At 38.2% G+C, this 24,121-nt stretch overlaps 2 protein-coding genes and 1 long non-coding RNA gene across 3 annotated transcripts; 1 reads left to right on the plus strand and 2 right to left on the minus strand.

Annotated features, from left to right (window-relative positions):
• Nucleotides 1-2,371: 2,371 nt before the first annotated feature.
• On the minus strand, nt 2,372-4,258 carry LOC126965890 (uncharacterized). Its single transcript, XM_050809666.1, has 3 exons — nt 4,121-4,258; nt 2,882-3,046; nt 2,372-2,624 (listed from the first exon to the last, which is right to left on the minus strand). Exons 1-3 carry the CDS (start codon nt 4,256-4,258, stop codon nt 2,484-2,486), a joined length of 444 nt encoding a protein of 147 aa, XP_050665623.1. The 3' UTR covers nt 2,372-2,483.
• A 2,649-nt stretch (nt 4,259-6,907) lies between these two features.
• Nucleotides 6,908-12,669, minus strand: LOC126965892 (uncharacterized). Its single transcript, XR_007729622.1, has 4 exons — nt 12,536-12,669; nt 12,000-12,106; nt 11,064-11,215; nt 6,908-7,804 (listed from the first exon to the last, which is right to left on the minus strand). It is a non-coding gene; the product is annotated as an uncharacterized LOC126965892 (long non-coding RNA).
• Nucleotides 12,670-14,780: 2,111 nt separating this feature from the next.
• LOC126965880 (polyisoprenoid diphosphate/phosphate phosphohydrolase PLPP6) lies at nt 14,781-18,468 on the plus strand. Its single transcript, XM_050809653.1, has 4 exons — nt 14,781-15,217; nt 15,306-15,449; nt 15,716-15,815; nt 17,911-18,468. The coding sequence occupies exons 1-4, from the start codon at nt 15,209-15,211 to the stop codon at nt 18,303-18,305; spliced, it is 648 nt and encodes a 215-aa protein (XP_050665610.1). The 5' UTR covers nt 14,781-15,208; the 3' UTR covers nt 18,306-18,468.
• The last annotated feature ends 5,653 nt before the right edge of the window (nt 18,469-24,121 follow it).

Below are 24,121 nucleotides of genomic sequence, written 5' to 3' on the forward strand. Positions count from 1 at the left end.
CTATAAGCGCTTTATGCCACACCCGATCCAATGCCTTCACTATGTCTAAACTCACCATCGCAAGGGAGCCCTTCGACTCAACCGCTTGCGCCCATTTATGGGTCAGGTATGCAAGAAGATCACCAGCTGAGCGAACCTGACGAAAACCGTACTGTAAGTCGCTGATCAACTGGTGCTCTTCTAGGTATCCCAAATGCTGGCGGTTGATTTTTTACTCCATATCCTGATATAACTCCCCACTGAATAGGCTGTTGCGTCAATACAACACTATAATTTCAAACAAGCGACCTCTAGATATTTTTGGAGATACAGTAGCACAATTTAAGAGAAACCTGACACTGATTAATAAAATATAATGACCTAATTTATAATAAAAAACGCACTGACGAAATATATTGTATTTTAGTGATTATATTGAAGTGAATGTATTGGTTGTAATGATTGTGGAATTAATTTATCTTTTCATATTGTTTTGACATGTTAGCGCTATAGGACTTCAATTTACTTTTATATAATTAAGAACTAAATTGTTTGTATGTTTATGTGCAGGATGTGTTCACCTGTAATTGCAGGAACACTATTTTTGAACTTTATGTTACAATCTTATGAATTGACATGTGGTATTCTGTTGTGTTGGTAGACCTTGAATAAATAAATAACTATGGAGGTAATGGCAATATGCCGGTAGTTGGACGGATCCGAGGGTACACATTTCTTGGGGGTCGGGTGCACTATAGCCGCCTTCCATAATTTCGGGACTACGCCTGATGAGTAGGAGAGCCGGAAAAGACGGGAAGGACCAGCGCCAATTCCAGAAAACATGCGCGCATCACTCGATTTTTGTATGTCCAAGATGAAAAGCGCCTTAGCACGGAGCCATGTCAGAATTGTACCTCCGGCATGTACGACACGCACCGCGAAATATGCGGCGGTGGTTCACCTTGGTCATCAAGAGTCGAGTCGCACGCGAAGAGATACTAAGTAGCAGTCCGGATGTTAGGTCAACAGAAGGTCAAACAGTGAATGTGTATGATATTCCACGTATGGGATTCCCGTTGGCGCAATAACCAATGATCGGTGGTACGTGAGCCTAGCCAGTCAGCGTGGTGGGCGTGAAAATCGCCAAGAAAGACAATCTCTGCAGCGGGGATCTGCTCTAACACGGATGTAGGTACTTTTTTTGCTATATCCTTTCTTTATATGCCATATTTATTCCATCCCAGGATATGCTTGCTCAGCTCTCCACTGCCTTGACATTCTTATTCTTTTTTATTTTAAATTTCAACTTCCATTCTTCTTCTATTTCTGCATATTGTGGTCAAATACAGTTAGACATCAAGTATGTCCCAAAATATTTGCATTTTCAATTTTGGTGTACGCACAATATGAACTTTCTGCTACTGAAAAGTTATGGGATAAATTTTTAAAACACTGTAAAACTTAAAGTTCGGAATTTACTTGATACATCACAAGAAGTTGTAACATGAATTTAGAAACCCTACTGCTGATAGATGATAGATGAAAAAAAAACTTCTTTCCATCATAGGTAAGTGTAATGATGTACTGACACTTTCCATTTGTTTCAATTTCTCATGTGAATCCACCTATTGTCTGGTACGTGATAGTCTTATTTTATCTATGCCTCCTAATCATTTCTTGGTCATCTGCTCACTGTTACAGAACAAGATAGTAATATTTTGTAACACCTCTCCCATAACCAGTTTTCAGAAATTTTCAGAAAATGACCCCCCATGAAGATGGTATTCCTTATTTTTCTTGGAAATAACAAATTATTATCCCCATTATTAAACCAGACAAGGCACCGATTATAACATCTTAATATAGCTCACCTGTAATCGCAAGTTGCTGAGAATTTGGTTAAAATCGTCTTGAATGCTTATTGAAAATTGTGGAATCGTTTGGATCCAGGAAAGGCAGAAGCACCTTGGATATTGTGGCGACTTTTATGACAGACATACGAATGATATTTCCGCGTAATGAATCTACTCTTTCAGTCTTTTTAGACTTGAAATCAGCTTAGGATAAAGTTAATCTCCATATTCTTCAATATAAAAGAATAAACCTGCTAACCCGGAAATTCTTACTTGCTACTAAAACTTCTGTCGGGTAAAACAATAAAACTAGACCAAGCACTGGACCAGATCAAACTTGTGGGGAAAGGACTTCCAAAGGATCTGTACTCGGTCCGACACTTTTAAGCGTTTCTTCTTGACTTGGAAATGAGCAGTATTTACTTCCGAATTCTACAATCCCATTTCTGTCGGCCAAAATGCTAATCTTAATAAAAAAATAAAGTAATAATATTATGTGTCATATCAGTTTTATCTTAAAATTTAGAAATAAATAAAAATTATTATCAATTAAAATATTTATTTATTGTTACTTATAAATAGTAAATTTATTTGTACCAAGAGGACCATCGTAGCTATAGGTATCGACTACAACTTAGTCATCATCATATTTTAGAATAAAGTAGCATATTTATTATTCTTGCGAACTTTGTCCAGGATTAAGGTGTTTGGCGACGAAGGCTGGGGTCGCCTAGGAACTGTAATGTACCATGTCTTATTTTCTAAAACAGGATCATACTGCCACCATCCATACTGTAACAAAAAATAGGACATAAATCATTGTAATTATGTAAAAACTATTATAAAAGTAATATAATTCCTACAAATGTATGAAGATCCCAGCTTGTAAAAACTTTATAATTGTTTGATAGTAATTGATTTTATTATTCATTCGTCCGGCTTGGCTGACAGTTTTGTGCATTCTTAATATTGAATGAATAGTGGAAAAATATAATAGTAGTGCAATATTATACGAATTAATTTATATAAATAGCTTGTTGCAGGTTTACCTCTATCGAAGTGGCAGGTGGAAGTCTATACATCATTCCCGGACCAACAGGCTTGATTACGCCCTTACGTTTCATTTTAATAAATCTTTGACTGGAACCATATGCAAAACCGTTAACTCTTCCAATGTAACAATCTATCACACGAATTTTCTCGAACTCGTCTATCTAAAAAAGTAATTAATAATGGTGAATTTTTGAAAAATCTTAGGAATTGATGATTATATATTAATTTATTATTAATTACATTTAATTGGTGATAATAATTGGGGCTTGTATGAAATTGGTGTAGGTACCTACTGGCTACTTGGACTAAACTATCTCTTATCTCATTGGCGCGAGATTTCAGAGTGAAACTTTCTCACATGACTGAACATTCTGGATTTTAAAAATATACCTACAACACTGGAATTTTTTAACTTCAAATTGTTTTATTCGGCTTTAAAAGTAAAGATGGAAACATTCAAAATTAATTTTTGAATATGAGTTCCAGTGTGGAACTAACACAGATAAAAATGTTTTATTTTTGCGAGCTCTATTCGAAAAGGATACATCTAATGAACTAGGTTTTTGATTTAATCACTTCTAAAAAGGAAACTTCTTCTTGAAGATTTAACCCAAGTCTTCCCGGGTTCGTTCTTCGATTCGAATCATTGCTATTATTTAAATTGAGCCACGCCAGCCAAGGTTAATAATGATGTATTAAATGCGATGGTGGAAGCCGGTTCGACCTAACCAATTCCTATTAAATCAGCAAAGAATATTAGAAGAGATAGGAGGATATACGGACATATTGTCTTATTCAAGAAGACAATATCTCCGTACCCGTGAGACTTGAGAGCCCCCCACCTATTACTGTTTTTTCTGCAATGTAGATATTTTTTACATGGCAAGTAAAAATAATTCTTGTCAAGACCCAAAACAAAATGCCTCCACAGAGTTTTATTCAGTCGAGGCCCTCAGAGATGCAAAAGTATAGGCAAATAACTTTCCCGTGAGATAAATTAATCAAAATTAAATAAAAATATTTTAAATCTTAAAAAAGTTTTTGAATTTTTTCAGTCCATACAGCAATTTAATACTTTAACGTATTTATTTAACATTGAATGTTTCTTGCGGATCATAATATCATTACAATACTAAAATATGAAGTACGGTCTTAATTTTGTCCATTTAGATAGTTCACAAGAACGGTATAGGTACATGTTAAACTACAACTTTATATTAATGATGCAGATGTACCAAGGACTTATTTGTAGCTGCTATATTATGCATTAAAGATTCTGCTTCTTCTTTAGTCACCGGTTCCTGGTAATTCTCTTGAAGCATATCTTTGATATAATTTTGTGGTCCATGCAATGTAATTCCAAAGAATTCCATTTCGATTCGATTGCACTAGTTATTGTGATAAGACAAAGACTTTAGAAATTACATTAATAATTATCAAAACATTTAATAATTTAGAACAGAGTTATGAAAGTGCATTTCAAAATAAATAAATTCATTGAGCTATTCATTTAATTATGAAAAATAAATTGACAAATGATTTAAAAAGAATTTACTCTGATTACTATAATGTTTCAAATTATCCAAATTTATGGTAAAATATTTTTTCTGCATGTTTAAGCCCGTGCATTTTAGACTTGACGTTGAGACTGTCAGTCTATTTGCATACGTATTAAACTGTAGGGTATTAAGGCTAAGATCGACTCTTGGTATTTTTATATTAAGGGGGTAATACCTCATCGCGTTCCAGTCACTCTAAACATTAAATATCCCTTGAATACCGGGTGATTTTGGCGTGCGAAGTATTTCATGTGAAAGTGTATCTATGTGTATTATTTTACGTGTAGCAAAAAATTACTTATAGTAAGGAGTTTTTACTGAATTTAACTGAAAGCTCTTGAATCTATTATAACACGTGCAAATTATTTGATTTGTGTTTTTATATTATTTTGCACAGACCTTTCTTTTAAACAAACAAAGACAATGGTTGAAAAAGAGTTATATTTTAGAATAAACGAGGAATTTAAATGAAAAAGTTTTATTCACAAGTGTTTAATATGGTTATCCAATCAATTTAATTTGTTCTTTCTTTTCGCCAAGCTAAAATTCACATGCTTCATATCAATAATTTGACATATTCATGCACAAGGACACCCACGAAATTGACGATTAACATAGAGACTACTTTCATAAACCTTTTATAAATAGATGTTCAGTATCTAGACTTTATATTCATATACTAACTGAACGTAGGAATTATTAAAACTTGTTTTTATTAAATAATTACTCTTTAGATAATTTATAAAATGTAAAATAATTTATAAATATTACGAAGAAAAATGTTGAGTTAAATACAAAACTCAGGACATATAACCGAAGATTTTTATTCTTATAGGAATTCCTATAAGAATAAAAATCTAGTAATTATTTAATATTATAAATCTTTCGAAATGACAATGAAATAAGCTTCTTAGTAATGTACACGGACTAGTAAATAAAGGACTCCGCGCCGTGATATCCTTTCCGCATCGACCGTGCCCGCGGGCACTGGTAATCAAAAAACAATGAGAGCGGCTGTGCCGCGGGGCACTCTTTTACCTCATCCAGTTTTCACCCTTATTAGGTGTACAAGATGGTTTATTTGCCTACGCAGTTATGAACGAGTGAATTCCCAAACACATTTCGATCCGTTACGATTCAAGGCCACCAATATTCGACGTCATAGCTTTACGGACAAAGCACTTATGAGTCCACTTGTTCCCGGCCGGCGCAGCGAGCGGTCGTTATCAAGACTTAACACGAAGATCGTTCTTTGTGGAGATTTAAGCTTTATTTTATAATTAACATATACTATTCATTACAAAAACATAAAAGGAAATAAATAAAACAAGTAATTAACAATAATAACAATATTTATTTTAAAATATACCTATTTTTACACTTTTTTTCGAATGAAAAGTCTGTGTGAAATAAAAAAGAAAGACAATATGAATAATTTATACATGGTCTTATAGCTTGTTTCAATAGCTTTCAGTGACAGTCACTCAAATCACCCTAGTTATAAGCATTTTATAACTACACGTAAAATAATACACACGGGGAAAATGCCGCGAAAATGCCGGAAGCTTGCCGATCTACAGTGTACAGCGAGATCCGGAGCGCGCCGATCCGGAAAGGATATTAGGGTGTTATGTAAGGTGACACGGAGTCCTTATTTTTTACTCGTCTGTGGTAATATATAGTACCAACATGTATATCATAGATCAAAGTTATAAAAAATATTATTGAAAAGTACTTGCGCCGACAGAAACTCTTGACCTTGATCGACCTTAAAGTGCGAGATCGCTTGTTATAATATAATATAATGTATATTGTTGTAATGTAAACATTTGCCCGTTATTTTATAGGTACATTGATAAATATGACTAAATAAATTCATTTTACACATTGCCGGTGGAACAGCAGGTATTCTATGCAATCCCTAAGAATTGTATTTATTACCTAGGTAAAGTATGTAATGGATGGAATGATATTCATAATATTTCATACATTACCTGGACAACCCAGCTATTATATACATTGCCTAGGTATTGTATGCAATACCTTTAGGGCAATAGCGCACTAGCGGCCAGCGAGATAGATACATTAGTATGAAATCGCCATAGAGTACGCGCATCTGGCCGCACGCGGCCAGCGGCCACACCAAGCGACTGAACACGGGCCGCAAATGCGTCGCTTCGATCTCGCTGGCCGCTGCGGCCACTGAGATTAATTGCAATTGTAGTTAAATCACCAGTGTGCGCGCACTAGCCGCGGGGGCCGCACGTATTGTGGAACTATAGCGTGATTTGTGATCATCGCGAAGTCTTTCGACACGGAAAGATTTATTGAGACAAGGAGGGCGTTGTGGGACATGTCTTGTGAAGACTACGCCAACTTAGACTTAAAAAGGATGATGTGGGAAGAGATCACAGAAATATTTGTTAGTGAAACATTAACAATAACTGAAATAAAACGAACTCGGTAAGTAATGTTTATTTTACTGTGTTCTCAGAGCTACTCGATTTTGCCACGGGAGTTGTCCTTCACCCACGAAGTAGTCAGCAAATAGATCTCTGTTTTGTGTAGATGTTCTATTTCCTGTTGAAGGCTGGCAGGGAGGTATTCCTTCAATAGTCGCAGGAATATACAACGTGTCTTCGAATTTGTACCCATCTCGCTCCCGTACATAGTTGTGAAGGACGCAACATGCTTGCAACAGCAAATTCTACGTGTACATCAAGAGGACGATGAAAAATGCGCCACTTATTGGCTAGTATCCCGAAAGTACATTCTATGTATCGGCGCGCACGGGAAAGGTGGTAGTTAAAAATTCTTTTCTTGTCTGTCAAATTTCTTCCGGCATATGGTCTCATTATATTTTCTGACAAAGAGAATGCTTCATCGCCAACTATGACAAAAGGCAGAGGCACACCTGTTTCAGTTATCGGTCTCTTGTCTGGCATGTCTAAATCATTATTTGTAAGTTTTTCATAAAAATGCTTGAATACCGAGGAATCACTTCATTTTCCATATGCGCCGACGTCTATGCATATAAATTTGTAGTTGGCATCGCATATAGCCATCAGCACAATAGAGAAATAGTTTTTGTAGTTATAATATAGTGACCCTGTATGGGTCGGCTGAATGACTCTTATGTGCTTTCCGTCCACAGCTCCAGTACAGTTAGGAAATTGCGAACTGTTCCTAAATCCTTCACTTATTTTTAGCCAATTGTCTCTATCGAGTTGTGGAAAGGCAATGTCTTTTATATTTTGCCATATGGCGACGCAAACCTCAAGTACAATTTCTCGAACAGTTGTGTGTCCAATGCGAAATGAATGATTTAGTTCTCTGAAGGAGCATCCAGATGCTAGGTATCTGGAACAAACAAACACGTTATGATAACTTTTTTTTCATTTCCAGGTAATTCACTCCAAAAAAAATGGAAAAATATAAGTGCTCATTCCTCAGGGAGCTACGACGTGTCAAATGCGCAAAAAGTGGCGCCGCAGCGAAACGTAAATCTCCCTATGTATATTTTCAACACCTGATGTTCCTCAAAGATACGGTGGAACCGAATACAACAGAATCTTACTTAAATGATGCGGAAAATATAGTTCCTCCCACCCCAGAATCAGTATCTCATGGACAACCAAGATCAAAGAAGAAAAAGGAAGACAATAATTTCGAAAAAGAAAATCTTGTTTCGGTTTTAAAAGAAAGCATAAATTCAAGAATTCAACGTGAATCAGCTCTCGAAGACGACACTGACAGATTATTTATGCTTTCCTTAGTAAAGGATTTCAAAAAAATACCCGAATCTGCGAAGCTGACAACCAAGATGGAAATGATTAATCTAATCCACCGAGCTCAAAGTGGAAGATTTCAATCCACTATGAACCTATGACCAGGCACAGTCAACCTACTTACCCTCGAAGCAGTTATACCAACCATCAGGAATATCAACAGGGATATTTTACTAAGCAATCGAATAATGTCCATTATTGCACACAATGAGATGCCGCCCTTCTCTGTCACGTCCCAGTGAACTGCCGCCGCCATTGGATTCAGGAAGAGAAGAAAATTCTATCCAATCACCCGAATCAAACTACTCTCAGGCCTCGCAAGAGTCAGAAATAATTCAAACGTTTTTTAATAATTATTGAACAACTGCATCTTTGATTATGATAGTACAGTACTTAAATACTTTTATGCACCTACTTGTTTCATTTATCTCCCTGCATCCTTTTTCATTAAATAGACACAGGGACCGTAAAGAAATAATTTGAATAAAAGTAGATAGGCATAGGCTTACCTTAAAGTTACTACAAGTTTTTCCTTGGCAGAAATGCAGGGGCGAAATTTAGTTACAGTGCCGGTGATTGATGAAATTAATTTTCTTAACGGTTCTTCAAACGAAGACTTGCTCATACGCAAATAATTAGAGAACTTGTCATCATGTTGCTGGAGGTCGGTGAAATAAGTATGAAATAATCCCTTTGTTAGCCTTTCACGTAGCAAGGGATGAACACAATATTGTTTCCTTTTCTTGTTCCGCTTCTTACTTATAAGAGACAAAAGCACTGCTATTTCCTCAACGTCCATTTTGAAGCGCGCTGTATGTGCAACTGATGATCGTAGCCGCGGTTCTGTCCGCGTTGCAAATCGCAACCCCTGCGGCCGGTCGAGCAGGTCGCTGGTGCGCGCCTGCTCGAATTATACAGATTGCCGGTCATACATACATGACTTTCGGTTTGATGTTTGAAAGAACGCTCACCATAGATTAAAATATAGATATTTTTGAAAGATATTAGAGAATGAGCGATTGACTCAGTCGTGTCAACTTGGCTACCAAGTTAGCGTCATAATATTATACTTTGTACTAGCACAAAGTAAATTGTGGCAAAAACATGTGTGACCATTACCTGACCCAAACCATTACCAAATACCTACACAAGGCTAGGATACAACTATTTTTTTGTTATTCGAATGTTATTATAATAATTTTAACAAATTATAAATATAATGAGCTTTTTAACCGACTTCAAAAAAGGAGGAGGATCTCAATTCGTCGGTATTTTTTTTATGTTTGTTACCTCAAAACTTTCGACTGGGTGAACCGATTTTGATAATTCTTTTTTTGATTTGAAAGCTGGTGCTTCCCGTGTGGTCCCATTGTAATTTGGTCCAGATCTGACAATGGCATCCATGAGAAAACCATAAAAGTCTTAAATTTGCTATACATACGTATAGCAAAGTGGATGATAAATTTACGAATAACTCAATATCGCGCCAACCGATTTCGATGATTTTTTTTTATTGAAAGGATATACTCCAAAGATATTTTGGTTAGGTTCTGATTACGGAATCCATGGCAAAGTAACGGAACTCTTCAATTAAGCGCTTACGTTCATTGCTGCATTGAAAAATTTTAGTATATCTACACATATTTAGACAAATTCTTAGTATAATAATATAAAATCGGTGTCATCCAAGATAGGTTTGTAACTACACACATAGTTATAGGTGAGATGTGCTTGAGTCGTGAGGAGGCGAGAGCGGGTCGCGGCGGATGTACACCGATTCCAAAAATAAAAATAATCGTAATTAGAATTAGATTTAATAATATAGATTGCATAAAAATACGCAATTATTTTAATACTCTTTAGTGCACATTGTATCTATTGTTTTGGAATAGTGTTTATGAAGTCGGTTGTTTTTTTGTTAAAAATTTTTTTAAACATTACTTAAAAACTTACGAAACTACTGTTTTGTGAGTGACTACAAGGGTTTTTTGATGTGGCCAGGCTCGTTCGGATTAAGCTCCTCACTCGCACAAAAAACCGGCGTGAATAATAATATGGGTATTTGTGTTCGTTGGGGAGGATATCTGCTGTCAACGTTTCGGCAATTTCGAGGGTCGGGTCTACTCTCTGGCTGCGAGTAGATTTTGAGGTCCGCGTCAGGTCATGTCTATAGGTCATCTGGAAGTTGTAAAGGAAGCCAAATTGGCTTCAACGAAGCTGGGGGTTATTAATAGATCACGATAATACTTCAAGCTGACCCAAATTCTAGCGCTCTCCAAAAGCGCACCACACACCGCACACCACATACTGCCTGTATTGCTGTCATCTCTGGTCCGACGCGCCCCAGTATCAGCTAGAACCTTTTGACCGCGTGTAACGCATAGCTGCTCGAATTGTCGGGGATCCAGTACTCTGTGAACGGCTAGATCACTTGCTGGGAGTTTTCCAAGAACAACTGCTTGAGCTGATTCCTGCCGCCGAATTCCACTTTCGCACGACTCGCCAATAGTTAAGATATATTCTCCACCATCAGGATGTTAGGCATTCCCTTTAAGTTCCTTTTTCAAAGAACTTTCTTCCTTGACATGGATATCATTAAAATCAGCCTGTACACCTTTCTAAAAGCCCGGCAACGCTCCTGTGATTCCTTTGATGTTGTAAGGTAATGTGGGCGGCGGTGATCAATAATTAACGTCAGGTTTCCTGTACGCTCATTTGTCCGTTTAATAAAACCTGAGCAGCAACGGGTAAGTTGATAAGGTTTTTAAAAACTAGATTGCTTTGTATTACATAACATGTAAGACATTATCTATTAAAATGGCTTTACTCACGTTTTTGTCGGTGCCGGTACCGACTAGTTTTCGGACCATTCGGAGGGTTCGCGATAACGTCCCACTCTTACTGCGGACTTGAACTCGTAGTGCGCGGCTGGACAGGGCGAGGGGTGTTTATTTCTCCTTTGTTTATAATTATTATCCGTTTACTACTTAAACAAAAAATAATAATTTAAATAAATTCATTTTCATTTTATCAAATACTTAGTGCATAGTGTTTTAAGATTTTTTTACCATATTTCTAGAAACACACATGCGCTAAGTATATAAAGTTAAATAGCTTTCTGAATTGGGTATTATTTCCTTTAAAAGAAGCTATTTATCGATAGATTGCGCCTTACCCTAAACCCATTCGCGTTCTTTTGCTTTCGGACTGTCCGACGCATTTGAGGTCACCGCGAGAAGCGAACAGACAACATCGCTTCTGTTCTATCCGACAAACGACCAGCGTCTTTGAATTTGAAGCACGCGGGGTGGCAACATCGCATTTTGATGTGAAAAGATTCAAGTGCATTGAATCATTGAGTATTGACCCAGTTACTCCGTGACTTGATTGTACAATGTACAGCACGTTAAAATTCGCTCAAAATTAAATATCTACATTTTAACCTAATTAGTGCACCGATTTTGTTCATCTTTTGTATATCGTCAGCAAATGATATAACAAGTATGTGGCTACATTTAATTCATATATGCAAAATACATACTGTATAGACTATAGTGTTAACTCAGATATTATTAATGTAATGGGTGGGCCATTCTCAAGCATAATGCAAATGTCAGTCTGCTGATGTAAAAAGTAGAACTAACTTGTTACAGCTTTTTCTGTTGATAATATAAATTCATATTATACCTACTATAATAATTATGCCACAATTTCGTTCAAGCCCACTATAGATATAAAATAACATGAGAATTATTTGTCAAACTTACTTTCAGTGTTTTGCAGTGGGATTTGATTTGATGATCAGAATCCTCATCATATATTATAATACATTCACATGGGATATGTATTTCCACAACATCGGAACTTGATGAGCCTAAAAAATCAAATAATCACATTAAAAGAATCTTACAGCTTTTTCTGCTGGTTATGGAAATTCATATTGTATTTATCAAAATAATAATGCCACAACTTCGTTTCGTTCACTGTTGGAGGAGCTTCATTCACCAGAAAATAATTCTTTTGACTTCAGTTGATAGTCATAAGCATAAACTTAAAATTGATACATATACTAGCATAGTATATTCAAGTCTACTAAAAATGAATTGACAATAAAATTAGTAGCAAACTTATATTCATAATCAAATCAACTTAATTGTAATAAGTAGAGATAAAGAGACTCGAAGTCAAGAGTTGACGGCTGTTTGGCTTAAAGACATAACTGGCTTTGTGATTTTCAGAAAATAATAAATATGATTAGTATTATTAAATATATGGTATTTTTAACAATAAAGTGAAATTTTACTTATTTAATTGTGTGTTTCACTTGCTGTCTGCGTAGACTCACGGACACAATTACCTACAAAATCAGTAACTACTAATTTTTATAAACTAGACATTTTTATAATCAAATGATTTCATTATTACATCTCATAATCGCCCACTGCTATTTGACACTGATTAAAGAGGATGTTAATACTATATATATATATATATATATAAGAGGCGGGACAAATAAACTCACAAATGAATGGACTAATTAGCTTTATGCACTTAGTAAGGTAAGACAGTAAGTAAGGTACTTCTCATGAAGCCAACACTTGCAACTATAAGGTGCATATTCAGCCTATAGTTCTCAAATCAAATCTGGGAAAGGGGCAGTCAGGAGCATCCTGTATACTAGATCCTTGTATTTGACCATATAAAACAAATCTACAAACAGCTTATCTCTTTGCAGTTGTATAGATATGTGGGGTAGGGTAGGGTGGGGCAAAGATCCGCAATTTTAGGTTTCAACCTTTTTTCTCACCCAATAAGTAAAAGGTCCTGCAGGTTTTGGCTTCACTGGAAATCTTAATTTATGTGCTACAATATACCATTTTATTACTAGCGAAATAAGCACCATTTAGGAAAAAAAGGAAAGGTAGACAACCTTGCCTTTGCGGACCTTTGCCCCACTGTTTGGGGTAAACGTCCGCAGATGCGGGGCAATTGTCCGCAGCTGCGGATCTTTGCCCCATTGAAATGAAATACACGGAAAAATTAACTTTAATCAGTTTATTTATTCACAGTTATGAGTAAAACCATTCCAGTTCACTGACTGAATAAACATTTCGGGTTGTGCTGGTTTTTTTTGGCTCCTTTATACTCGAAACGACTGATCCCCATTCATAATCGAGAATGTCAGGCCGGTCGGGCCATTTCCATAATTTTCCAGCTTTCACCATTGATGATACAGTGGCATGGGTTTCTGAAACGCCAGTAATAACTCCTGGAAACAGTTTTTCATCATATCGAACGGTACAAAATTCGCCTGTGCACCTCTTTGGAGGCACCATCCGCTCAGACGATTCTTCCATCTTCTGATCACTGTCAGATTCTGACTCGTTGTAGACACCTCGTTCCAGGTGAAATAGACTGAGACTGAGATGAGTCATCTGAATCAAACTGAAGTCTACGTGGTGGCTTCTTCTTCTGCTTTGCTGCCATCTTGAGCTTGTCTTTCCGTTTCATTGCATTTTTAATTTTACGATCTTCTCTTTCTTTGACCAACCTTTCAGCTTGTAATTTTTTGTCCCGAAGGGCTTTCTTGTGCGGAGAAGATGTTAGAAGTGTCGACTTTAAACTTCTTCCGCTCCGCTTACGTCGTGTTGCTTTGGGAAGAGGTAGTATGTCTGCTGGAGACACAACTGACACAAGAGATGACGTGGAGACAAGTCCAGAAGAATCAGTAGATAAAACAGGATCAGGCAGTCTTGAAGGTCCAGAAACAGGGAAGTGAATTGCAGTTATCGTTGCCAAAGTCTAGTGTTGGTTCTTGGACGAAATCTTCTTCCGGGCTTTACAAACAATTAATTAAAAATGGGGGGAAACGCCTACTATTTGGTTCTGGCACTCGCCGGCCGCTGCCGCGGCACGCTACGCTCGGTTCGTGCGTTGTTTTAATAATTTTATAAAAAAAATTAATATTAAAATAATAATATTCAAAATTTTAATAAATAAATTTAACTGTTCTAACATAACCTAACCTAACAATTTTTATGAATTGCAAATTTAAAAAAAAAATCGAGAACAAACAAATGTTTATAGAGAACAATCAAGAACAAATGGCGAACTAACGATTTAATAAAAAAGTCGCCTTATAGTGACGTTTTCAGAAAACTGTAGTGCCATCTGTTAGTTGGCCTCAAAATTAAAGCTTTGTCAGCTGTCTCTCGCTTTGAAACCTGCCCACTGGTCATAAAATGTCATAAATCAATAAATCATTCCCTTTATATAATTATACTCTTTGACAAGACCTTTAAGTCAAAACGAGGCACACGTATCGCGTTGGACAAAGAGAAATTAAACATATTAAACACTACGTTCAGCGTTGGATTCGGAAACGTCGTTGACACAACACTTTTACTCTAACGAGGTCGTTGACGTCTGACGACTTGACGAATTCAAGTACTAGGTACTTACTTGAATTGACTTGAAGAGTAACTTCAACGAGATTGTTGATTCATCGCTGACCTGCCAGACTGTTAGAGTAAGTGTTCTGTGTCAGTGACCACACAGTGACACTGACACTTGACATGATATTCATTATTTAATTAAATTTAATATTAAAGATGTATAATTTTAATGAGTAATACATTTAAACTGTTGTAATATATCTCATTATTATATCAAGCCGCTTTCGTCATTGCTGGATATATACATTACGTCATTGGCTCCAATTATTTCGAACCTACTTATTTAAATGATTCATATTTCATTTGCATTAAACTTGTAAAGAGAACTAATTAGAATACAGATACCTATCTAGCCAAGTGCCAACTTGCTGCACTACTCAAGTAAACGAAAATACAATAACATTTATAAAAATATCAGAATATCTGTTACTTGTTAGCTCAACTGTGTGGTTGAGTAAATATTCTTTGTTAGTGTCACCTTGTTATTTGGAAAGTGAAAACGTACTTCTGTGTTAGCTACCATGGATTTGGTGAGAAACAAAATATTTTATCATCTATATGCCATCGTCTCTACTGTAAACTAAATAAATTTCCATTCATTTTATACTTAATTTACAGCTGCAACCAGAAGATAAGAGAAAAGTTCCAGATGTATTACAAAAAATACTTAGAAATGACATAAAACTAACAAAAAAATTTGTAGAAAATTCCCAGAGAATTACAGCACTTAGATCCTTGGCAAATCATGCAAAATTTTTAGAGGTAATATTATCGTCAAATTCATATCTGATAAAATTCAGTTTTTTTCAGTATTAAGGAAAGGACAAGCCAGTGTATTTTATTATATGCAATATTACATGCAATAAATACTCTTCAAGAGTAAGTTGAAGGTGTCTAAGTTGTATTGGTTTGAGAATGGTGGGTGATTCCACAAAGACATTTATGTGAATCAAATTAAATTTAAAGTTTTTTGTGATGCCTGGTGGCAAAATCAGCTGCTGAATTAACCTGAACAATTGGTCTTCCAGGTGTCTTGCCATGGGATAGTGTGGCTTGCAGGATGGTTAACATTCATATGGTTATTTAACAACAGTGAAATGTATCAAATTCAAGTCAATATGTTAATTGGTGAGTGAATGTATCTGCCATATTTAAAAATATGTAATTTATGTATCTTGTGTATAGAAGACAAGTTTGATATTTTAATATATTATCTAGAGTTCATTCTATCCTCCTTATTATTCGTTTGTGAAACAGAAATTCCTTCACTGTCCACAAAAATAATATATTTTTAAATGGCTAAAAATAGAAGGTTATTATTTATATGTTGGTAATTATTTTAATCAAATCTTTATCATTTGTGAACCAATTCATAGTAATAATATTTTATTTGCTGCTGAAAACCACTTAGTACAAAATAGAACAATACTTAAAAGAAACATAAGCATGGTAAAATAAAAGTAATAATAATTTGTTAATGTATTTTTTAATTTGATAGGTTATACTGCCAGATATCAGATCTGATGAGGGAATCCATTAGTTATTGATGGAACTCTTCATATTTTATCAGTATAGACATCATTTAAAAATTCTTTTTTTGCCATGAATATAGTGTACCATAGGTGTATGTGCCAAGTTTCTCAGGTGTGTTTGGGCCTACTAGAATTGTTATGATACAACAAATATTTTAGTATGTGAAAAATAACACTACAACCAAGAATTTTAAAATAATCTCTCCAAAAATGTGAACTTTCCTGAACAAGAGTGACTCAAGTTTGTGCGTTTACCACTAAAAAATGGCCATTTGTTGTGTCACCTCTCTTCCAAAACACTTCCCTTAAAGGCTCATCTAGTGTCGGAAATCTTGAGCGATTGCCAATTTCACAGTCATCTGGAGGGCAAACCCAATTTGGCTTCTAAGAAACTGGGAGCCAAAAATAGAGTACAGTAATGCTTGAAGGCGGCACATTCTAGAGCTCAACAAAGCGCAGGTCCGGCCACATATGCAGTATTGCTGTCATCTCTGGACTGCAGCGCCTCAGTATCAGCTCTATCCATTTGACCGTGTGCAACACAGAGCTGAAAAATATATCTGGGGACCTGTCAGATTAATTTAAAGAGACTGTACAGTCATTAACAAATTGTATGAAGTAACTGCAAAGGTTTTTTTAATTAAAAATTTCTTATACTTTTTGTGAAAAACATACAATGTAATAATAAAGGTTCTATAATATACGAAAAATTAAATGGTCAATCACCAAGAATAAGAAACTTTAACAACTTGTTTAGTAACTTCAACACATACTCTTAGCACTTCTGTTATACACCAAAGGATGTATGAGGAAAGAGTTTGCAAGGAAATAATATTTAAACTATGTGTATATGTAATATTTAAAATAAATCTAACGAAAATATAATAAATGGCACACCTTAAAAATGGTTAAACCTTAGCTATAAAACAACTGTATTTGCTTAACAGATTGATATCAAATGTAGGCTGTGTATGTTTTTTTTTATGGAATAGGAGGACAAACGAGCGTACGGGTCACCTGGTGTTAAGTGATCATCGCCGCCCACAATCTCTTACAATTCTATTTTGAATAAAAATATTTGAATTTGAAAACCGCACTGTGGAGGACCGCCACATATCAGGATGGTGGGGATGATATCCTAACTTGTGGCGTGTCGTGCGAAGGTGGAGTTCGGCGGCAGGAATCAGGCGAAACAGCTCTTCGGAACACCCCGTAATAAATGCGGTAGAAAATACGCAATGAAGCGACATCTCTACGCAACGCCAAGTGATCCAGCCGTTCACAGAGCACTGGGTCCCCGACAATTCAAGCTGCTCTACATTGCACGCGGTCAAATGGATCGAGCTGATACTGGGGTGCGCCAGACCAGATATGACAGTAATACTCCATGTGTGGCTGGACCTACGCTTTGTATGGAATGGCCACCGGTCCTCGACACTAACCTATGCGAAACATAGCGGCACTAGGCCGCTACTTCACGCCGGTATTTTGTGTGAGTGTGGTAATTAACCCGGACGAGTCTTCGATTGTGCTGACGTCAAAAGACGGCAGCGAAGCCCTTAGTCGCCTCTTACGACACCCATGGGCCTGGGACTCCCTTATTCTTTTTACGCCCTGGGGAAATTACAGGGCAAAATGGTTTGTGATATTTTTTTATAATAATAGTTAATTTTTGTTTATCTGTTTTTCAGCCTTGTTTTTAGATATAGTGGTTATAGCTGTTATCAAAGCTTTTGTAAGAAGAAGAAGACCTGTGCCAATGAATAAACTAATCCCTGGGAATCCGGACAAGTACTCATTTCCTTCTGGACATGCAAGCAGAGCTACATTAGTTGCTGTTATATTGATCTATATTGAACCAATATCTATAATATTTTATCCGCCACTTATTGCTTGGGTCACATCTGTATCTATATCAAGAATATTACTAGAAAGACATTACATATTGGATGTTCTGGGTGGAATAGGTATTGGACTGATAGAAGCATTATTCATGAGTATGATTTGGTTGTCACAAAGCGGATCTGCGTACATTCTAAATATACTATCTGATGAAAAAAGAGATGGGGGTGAATTTCATGTTTAAATTTTCATTACAGTGTGTTATATAGTGTTATATTAATATGTGATTTTAAATGAATATCTAGTTAACTAATAAAATAATTTTCAACATATGAACATAATTGTGTAAGTTATATTTCTGATATTGTTTGTTATTAATTAAAAGCCTACCAATAAAAATTATGAAATGTGTTTTTTTTAACAGAACAGAAAAAAATTAATTAATATTATAATTAAAAAACGAACAGTTAGGCCCTACTTTCAGCAATGCACGCACGATATTAAGTTTTTTCATGAAGGTCACGGAAATGACACTTATGAATGTCAAAAGTTTACTTTTGTAATTACATTTACCACCACATTGTAAAAGGCTGAGCTAATTGAGAACAATTCGCGAGAAACTCATTGCCACTCTTTTAATTCAACATTTACAAATCATTTCAATTACAATTTAAGTAGTGTGTCAAAAATCTAAATGGCACTTATACATGTAAAAGAATTCACCATCTCTTAGGAAACGTCGATGTTAAATGAGAAGAAGTGGCATAAAACTCATTGCCAGTCTTATACATACAAATGTGATTTAAGTTTTCTTTAGTGTTAATTACGCCAATATTTGTTTTTAAAACAATTCGACACGTGTTTCGAGTCTCGTGCCAGATTTTGGCGAGACAACACGTCCTGAGGATGCCTCGTGTAGAGGCAAAACACGTGTCGAATTGTTTTAAAAACAAATATTGGCGTAATCAACACTAAAGAAAACTTAAATCATTTGTATAATTATAGATTTTCGCAAAGTAACGCCTAATTCAATTAATAGTCTTAGGCTGATTTTAGTCTTACGCCGACGGCTCGCGTACCATCAGCGCTGATGTCCGACATGGACTTCTAGGAAGCGTTTTTAAATAACGCGTAGCATACATTCATCGTGTAGCGTTTCCCATATAACTTTACACACTTCGTCCACGATCTTACTGATTGTTGCGAATCCCATCCTAAATGAATACTGCAAATCTGTATATGTTCGACCCGTAGCAAGAAATCAAAAAAAAAAAGTTTTTATTATTTCAGGAAAACTGGTTCAACAAAGGTGAAAAACAGCCCGGGACGCGTTTTTTAGAACAAAGAACGCAATTAAAAAAACGCCCTCTGGAAGTGCTGCACCAAAATCCAAAAAGTACATATATTATGACGAATTAAGATTCCTAGCTCCAACAGTTGAGAATGAAGTTGATGAATCACTGAATGACTTCCCTTCCCTCACCCTTAGTAAATATAGATAATACATTGGATAGTATGGGGACTTCAGAAAATACTTAAGATTCTGATATATTAATGCAGCAAGTTTTTTCAAACACTCAACACAGTGAGCAGATTGACCGTGGTGTTGATTCAGCATCATCACAAAAACCTTGGTTGGAAAAGAGAAAAAGAAGGGCCCCGAAAACAAATCCAGAAAGTTCTCCATTTGAAAAAGAATTATTAACTTTTTTAAGTAACCAAACCCCAGATCTTGCCGCTGACGACCTGGCTTTTTTCGCTTCTTTGGGTCCAATTTTAAAAAGTTTTGATGTAGGACAAAAGCTGGAGTTTAGATCGAGAGTGCTACAAGAAGCCATGGATATTCGAAATTACAACATATCAAATAGCTCTTACTCCAACGACGCGCGAGAAGATTTGCATCATCTTACAATTATCAGACTCAAGCTTACCCAGAGTACGAAACCAACAATGCGAATCCTGGTTACTCTGGTTATCAAACAGCGAGACTTACTGATGAATAAATAATTATATGTGTTCAATTACTTATTATAATTTAATTTTTCTTTTTTATCTGTCCTTATGAAACATTAAAATAATAAATATGTTGTTCTCTTACTTTACTATAATTAAACATTTTTTTTTATGGAATAGGAGGACAAACGAGCGTACGGGTCACTTGTTGTTAAGTGATCACTGCCGCCCACAATCTCTTGCAACACTAGAGGAATCACAGGAGCGTTGCCGGCCTTTAAGGAAGGTGTACGCGCTTTTTTTGAAGGTACCCATGTCGTATCGTCCCGGAAACACCGCACAAGGAAGCTCATTCCACAGCTTTGTAGTACGTGGAAGAAAGCTCCTTGAAAACCGCACTGTGGAGGACCGCCACACATCCAGATGGTGAGGATGATATCCTAACTTGTGGCGTGTCGTGCGAAGGTGGAATTCGGCGGCAGGAATCAGGTTAAACAGCTCTTCGGAACACTCCCCGTGATAAATGCGGTAGAAGACACACAATGAAGCGACGTCTCTGCGCAACGCCAAGTGATCCAGCCGTTCACAGAGCACTGGGACCCCGACAATTCGAGCTGCTCTACGTTGCACGCGGTCAAATGGATCGAGCTGATACTGGGGTGCGCCAGACCAGAGATGACAGCAATACTCCATGTGTGGCCGGACCTGCGCTTTGTAAAGCGCTAGTATGTGGGCCGGCTTGAAGTATTGCCGTGCTCTATTAATGACGCCCAGTTTCTTTGAAGCCAATTTGGCTTTGCCTTCCAGATGACCACGAAATTGGCAATCGCTCGAGATTTCGAGACCCAGTATTCCGATACTAGGCGAGGCTTTGAGGGAAGTGTTGTCGAAGAGCGGTGATACGACAAATGGGGTTTTTTTAGTGGTAAACGCGCAAACTTGAGTCTTCTGGGGGTTAAATTGGACAAGGTTCAATTTTCCCCATTCCGCGACCTTCTCAAGAGAGGACTCGATAGAAGACAAAAGTTTCTCCCGGCACTGGTCGACGATTTCCCGAGAGAGACCTGCATGGCCCGTGTATACGGCATCACCAGTGCTGTCATCCGCATAGCAATGAATGTTGGAGGTGTCCAACATATCATTGATATGCAGAAGAAACAGCGTGGGAGACAGCACACAGCCTTGGGGCACTCCAGCATTCACGGGCTTCGGGTTCGAGCAATATCCGTCGACAACGACCTGTATGCTGCGCCCAGTGAGGAAGCTGGAGGTCCACTTGCACAAGCTCTCGGGAAGCCCAAATGGTGGAAGTTTGGAGAGGAGCGCCTGGTGCCATACACGATCAAAGACCTTCGCTATATCCAGGCTAACTGCCAGGCCTTCCCCCTTGCTTTCAATAGCCGCAGCCCATCTATGTGTTAGGTATACCAGAAGATCACCTGCCGACCGACCATGGCGAAAACCGTATTATCGGTCGTTGATCAACTGGTGACCCTCTAGGTATACCAAGAGCTGACGGCTAATTAAGCTCTCCATGATTTTGGAGAGCAGGGAGGTAATAGTAATAGGCCTGTAGTTTGCCGGATCCGAACTGTCTCCTTTTTTTTGGATCGGATGGACAAGGGCTGACTTCCATGAGTCAGGGACTACGCCTTTAGAATAAGAGTGCCGGAATAAACGCGTTAGCACTGGCGTCAACTCAGGGGCACACATTCTAAGCACGATTGGAGAAATGCCATCCGGCCCGCTCGACTTCCTGACGTCCAACGAAAATAGAGCTCGCCTAACAGTTTTCTGTCTGAACTGTACTTCAGGCATAGAGCTCTGACACCGCGGGATGGTCGGCGGTGTTTTTCCGCTGTCGTCAAGAGTGGAGTTAGAGGCGAAAAGAGTGCACAAGAGATCGGCTTTCTCTTTTGCCGTATGGGCCAGGGTGTCATTCCTCATGTGCAACGGCGGCATGGACGGCTGGCTGAAGTTACAAAGAGCAGCTTTCGACAACGACCAGAACTTGCGTGTTCCGGTCGGGTAACTGGAAAGCTGCTCGCCGATTTTGACGACGTGTTTTGATTTGCAAGGGTGATTTGCCGCTTAAAAAATCTGGAGGCACGGTTGTATTTCCTCTTAAGAACTATGCAGTTCGGATCCTTTGTGCCCAGCGCCGCAACCCAAGCTCAATACGCCTGTTTTTTGCAGTCAGATGCTTCTTTAACTGACGCATGGAACCAGGGCTGTGATCTACCACCGATGGGTACTACAGAGTTTGGTATAAAAATATCCATACCCTGTAGTATCACATCGGCTACTGCAACGGCGCAGGCACTAGGATCATCCGAAGGGAAACAAACCCTGCCCCAAGGGTAGGATGCAAAAAAGGAACGCATCCTATCGCAATCTGCTGACTTGTAGTGCCATACGCGGCGGGTCGCTGGTGGTCTGCGACGTTGGCGTCGGATAGGCACTACACTCCTGACCAGGCAATGGTCGGACGTTCCGAGAGGGGCGTCGACAAAGACCTGGTAACCATCGGGATGTGTAGTCAGCAGAAGATCCAATAAGGACGGCATGTGGCTATCCACATCCGGGAGCCGCGTTGGCGACTCAACCAATTGGGACAGACCATACGCCAATGCAAAATTATGCGCAGATCGCCCTACGTAGTCTGTGGTACGTGATCCAAGCTATTCGGCATTGTGCCCGTTGAAATCACCCAAGACTACGATTTCAGCGGAGGGGATCTGTGCAAGCACGTCGTTAATTGCCGCTTGAAAGCAGCCCATGAGATGATCGGTTTCTGCGTTACCACTATGGGACCTGTAGACACACGCATAGATGCGGACGCGGTAATCTACGCGGAGCCAGAGAGTGGACAGGTCCCTACCCTCAAAATTGCCGAGACGGCGACAGCAGATATCCTCCCTAACGTACACACATACCCCGGCATGAGGCAAAAAATTGTGCTCAATTTTGTACCCGGGGTACGTTAAATATGACGTATCGTTAGGTCGAGATATCTGCGTCTCCGTAAGGAAACACAAGGCCGGCTGCGCCGTTTCAAGGTGGTGGTGGACGGCGTTTAAGTTGGAGTGAATTCCCCTGATGTTACAAAAGTCCACATTAAGCGTGGAGCGGGGTGCCGTGGTGCTACTGCCTCGTTTGTCCTCGGTCATGCGCGGTACTGTGCCCTCCCCAGAATACGAGGGGCAGCCCGAGCGAGAATGCTCGGGGAGGGATTCTCCGGCTCTACAGGAGCCGGTACCCTCCTGGGGTAATTTATCTTTTTATACCGCTCTCATATTTTTTTGTTGGGGCGAAGGGGAGGGGGGGGGGGGATTGGCCTCCGGTCCTCGACACGAACCTATGCGAAACATAGCGGCACTAGGCCGCTACTTCACGCCGGTATTCTGTGCGAGTGTGGTAATTAGCCCGGACGAGTCTGGCCCGATTGTGCTGACGTCAAAAGACGGCAGCGTGACTCTCCCACTTCCAAAAAAGGCCTTAGTCGCCTCTTACGACACCCATGGGCCTGGGACTCCCCTATTCTTTTTACGCCCCGGGAAAAGTACAGGGCAACATAATGATAAAACGAGTAAATATGTTTTTTTCTTACATTAAAGTCACCATTAGTCGTTCAATCGGTGCTATAGGTACACGTCGTAAGCTGCAATGGACCAGTTTATCCTGTATCTTTGCCAGTAATTCAAAAGTCAAAAGTTCTAGTTGACATTCGAAAGTAATTAAAGAATTTACTTTCGTCAACCCTCAAACTGCCATATAACAAGACAAAGTCTCCTGCAACGGCTCTCTGCTCAATTAATGGATGAACATAGATAGATAGTCTTCGTCGCCGCCGGTTTTTATTTTTTTGGGATAGATAATACAAAGCAGCAATAATTAATACACTCTGCATTTTGGTCGTCGTCTGTACAGTAAGGCGGTCAGTACGATACTAAACGAGCCACGCTGAGCCTCAGCGCTGACAAACTACGCGCTGAGCTATGAGCGCTGACGGTGAGCGTGAGACTAAAATCAGCCTTATACGTTGCAAACATTTACAGCTTCGGAATTTACAAATTATTTTAAATACAATCTATGTAAATTGAATCA

This window comes from Leptidea sinapis, chromosome 9 (genome assembly GCF_905404315.1).
Source record: "Leptidea sinapis chromosome 9, ilLepSina1.1, whole genome shotgun sequence".
NCBI lineage: Eukaryota > Metazoa > Arthropoda > Insecta > Lepidoptera > Pieridae > Leptidea > Leptidea sinapis.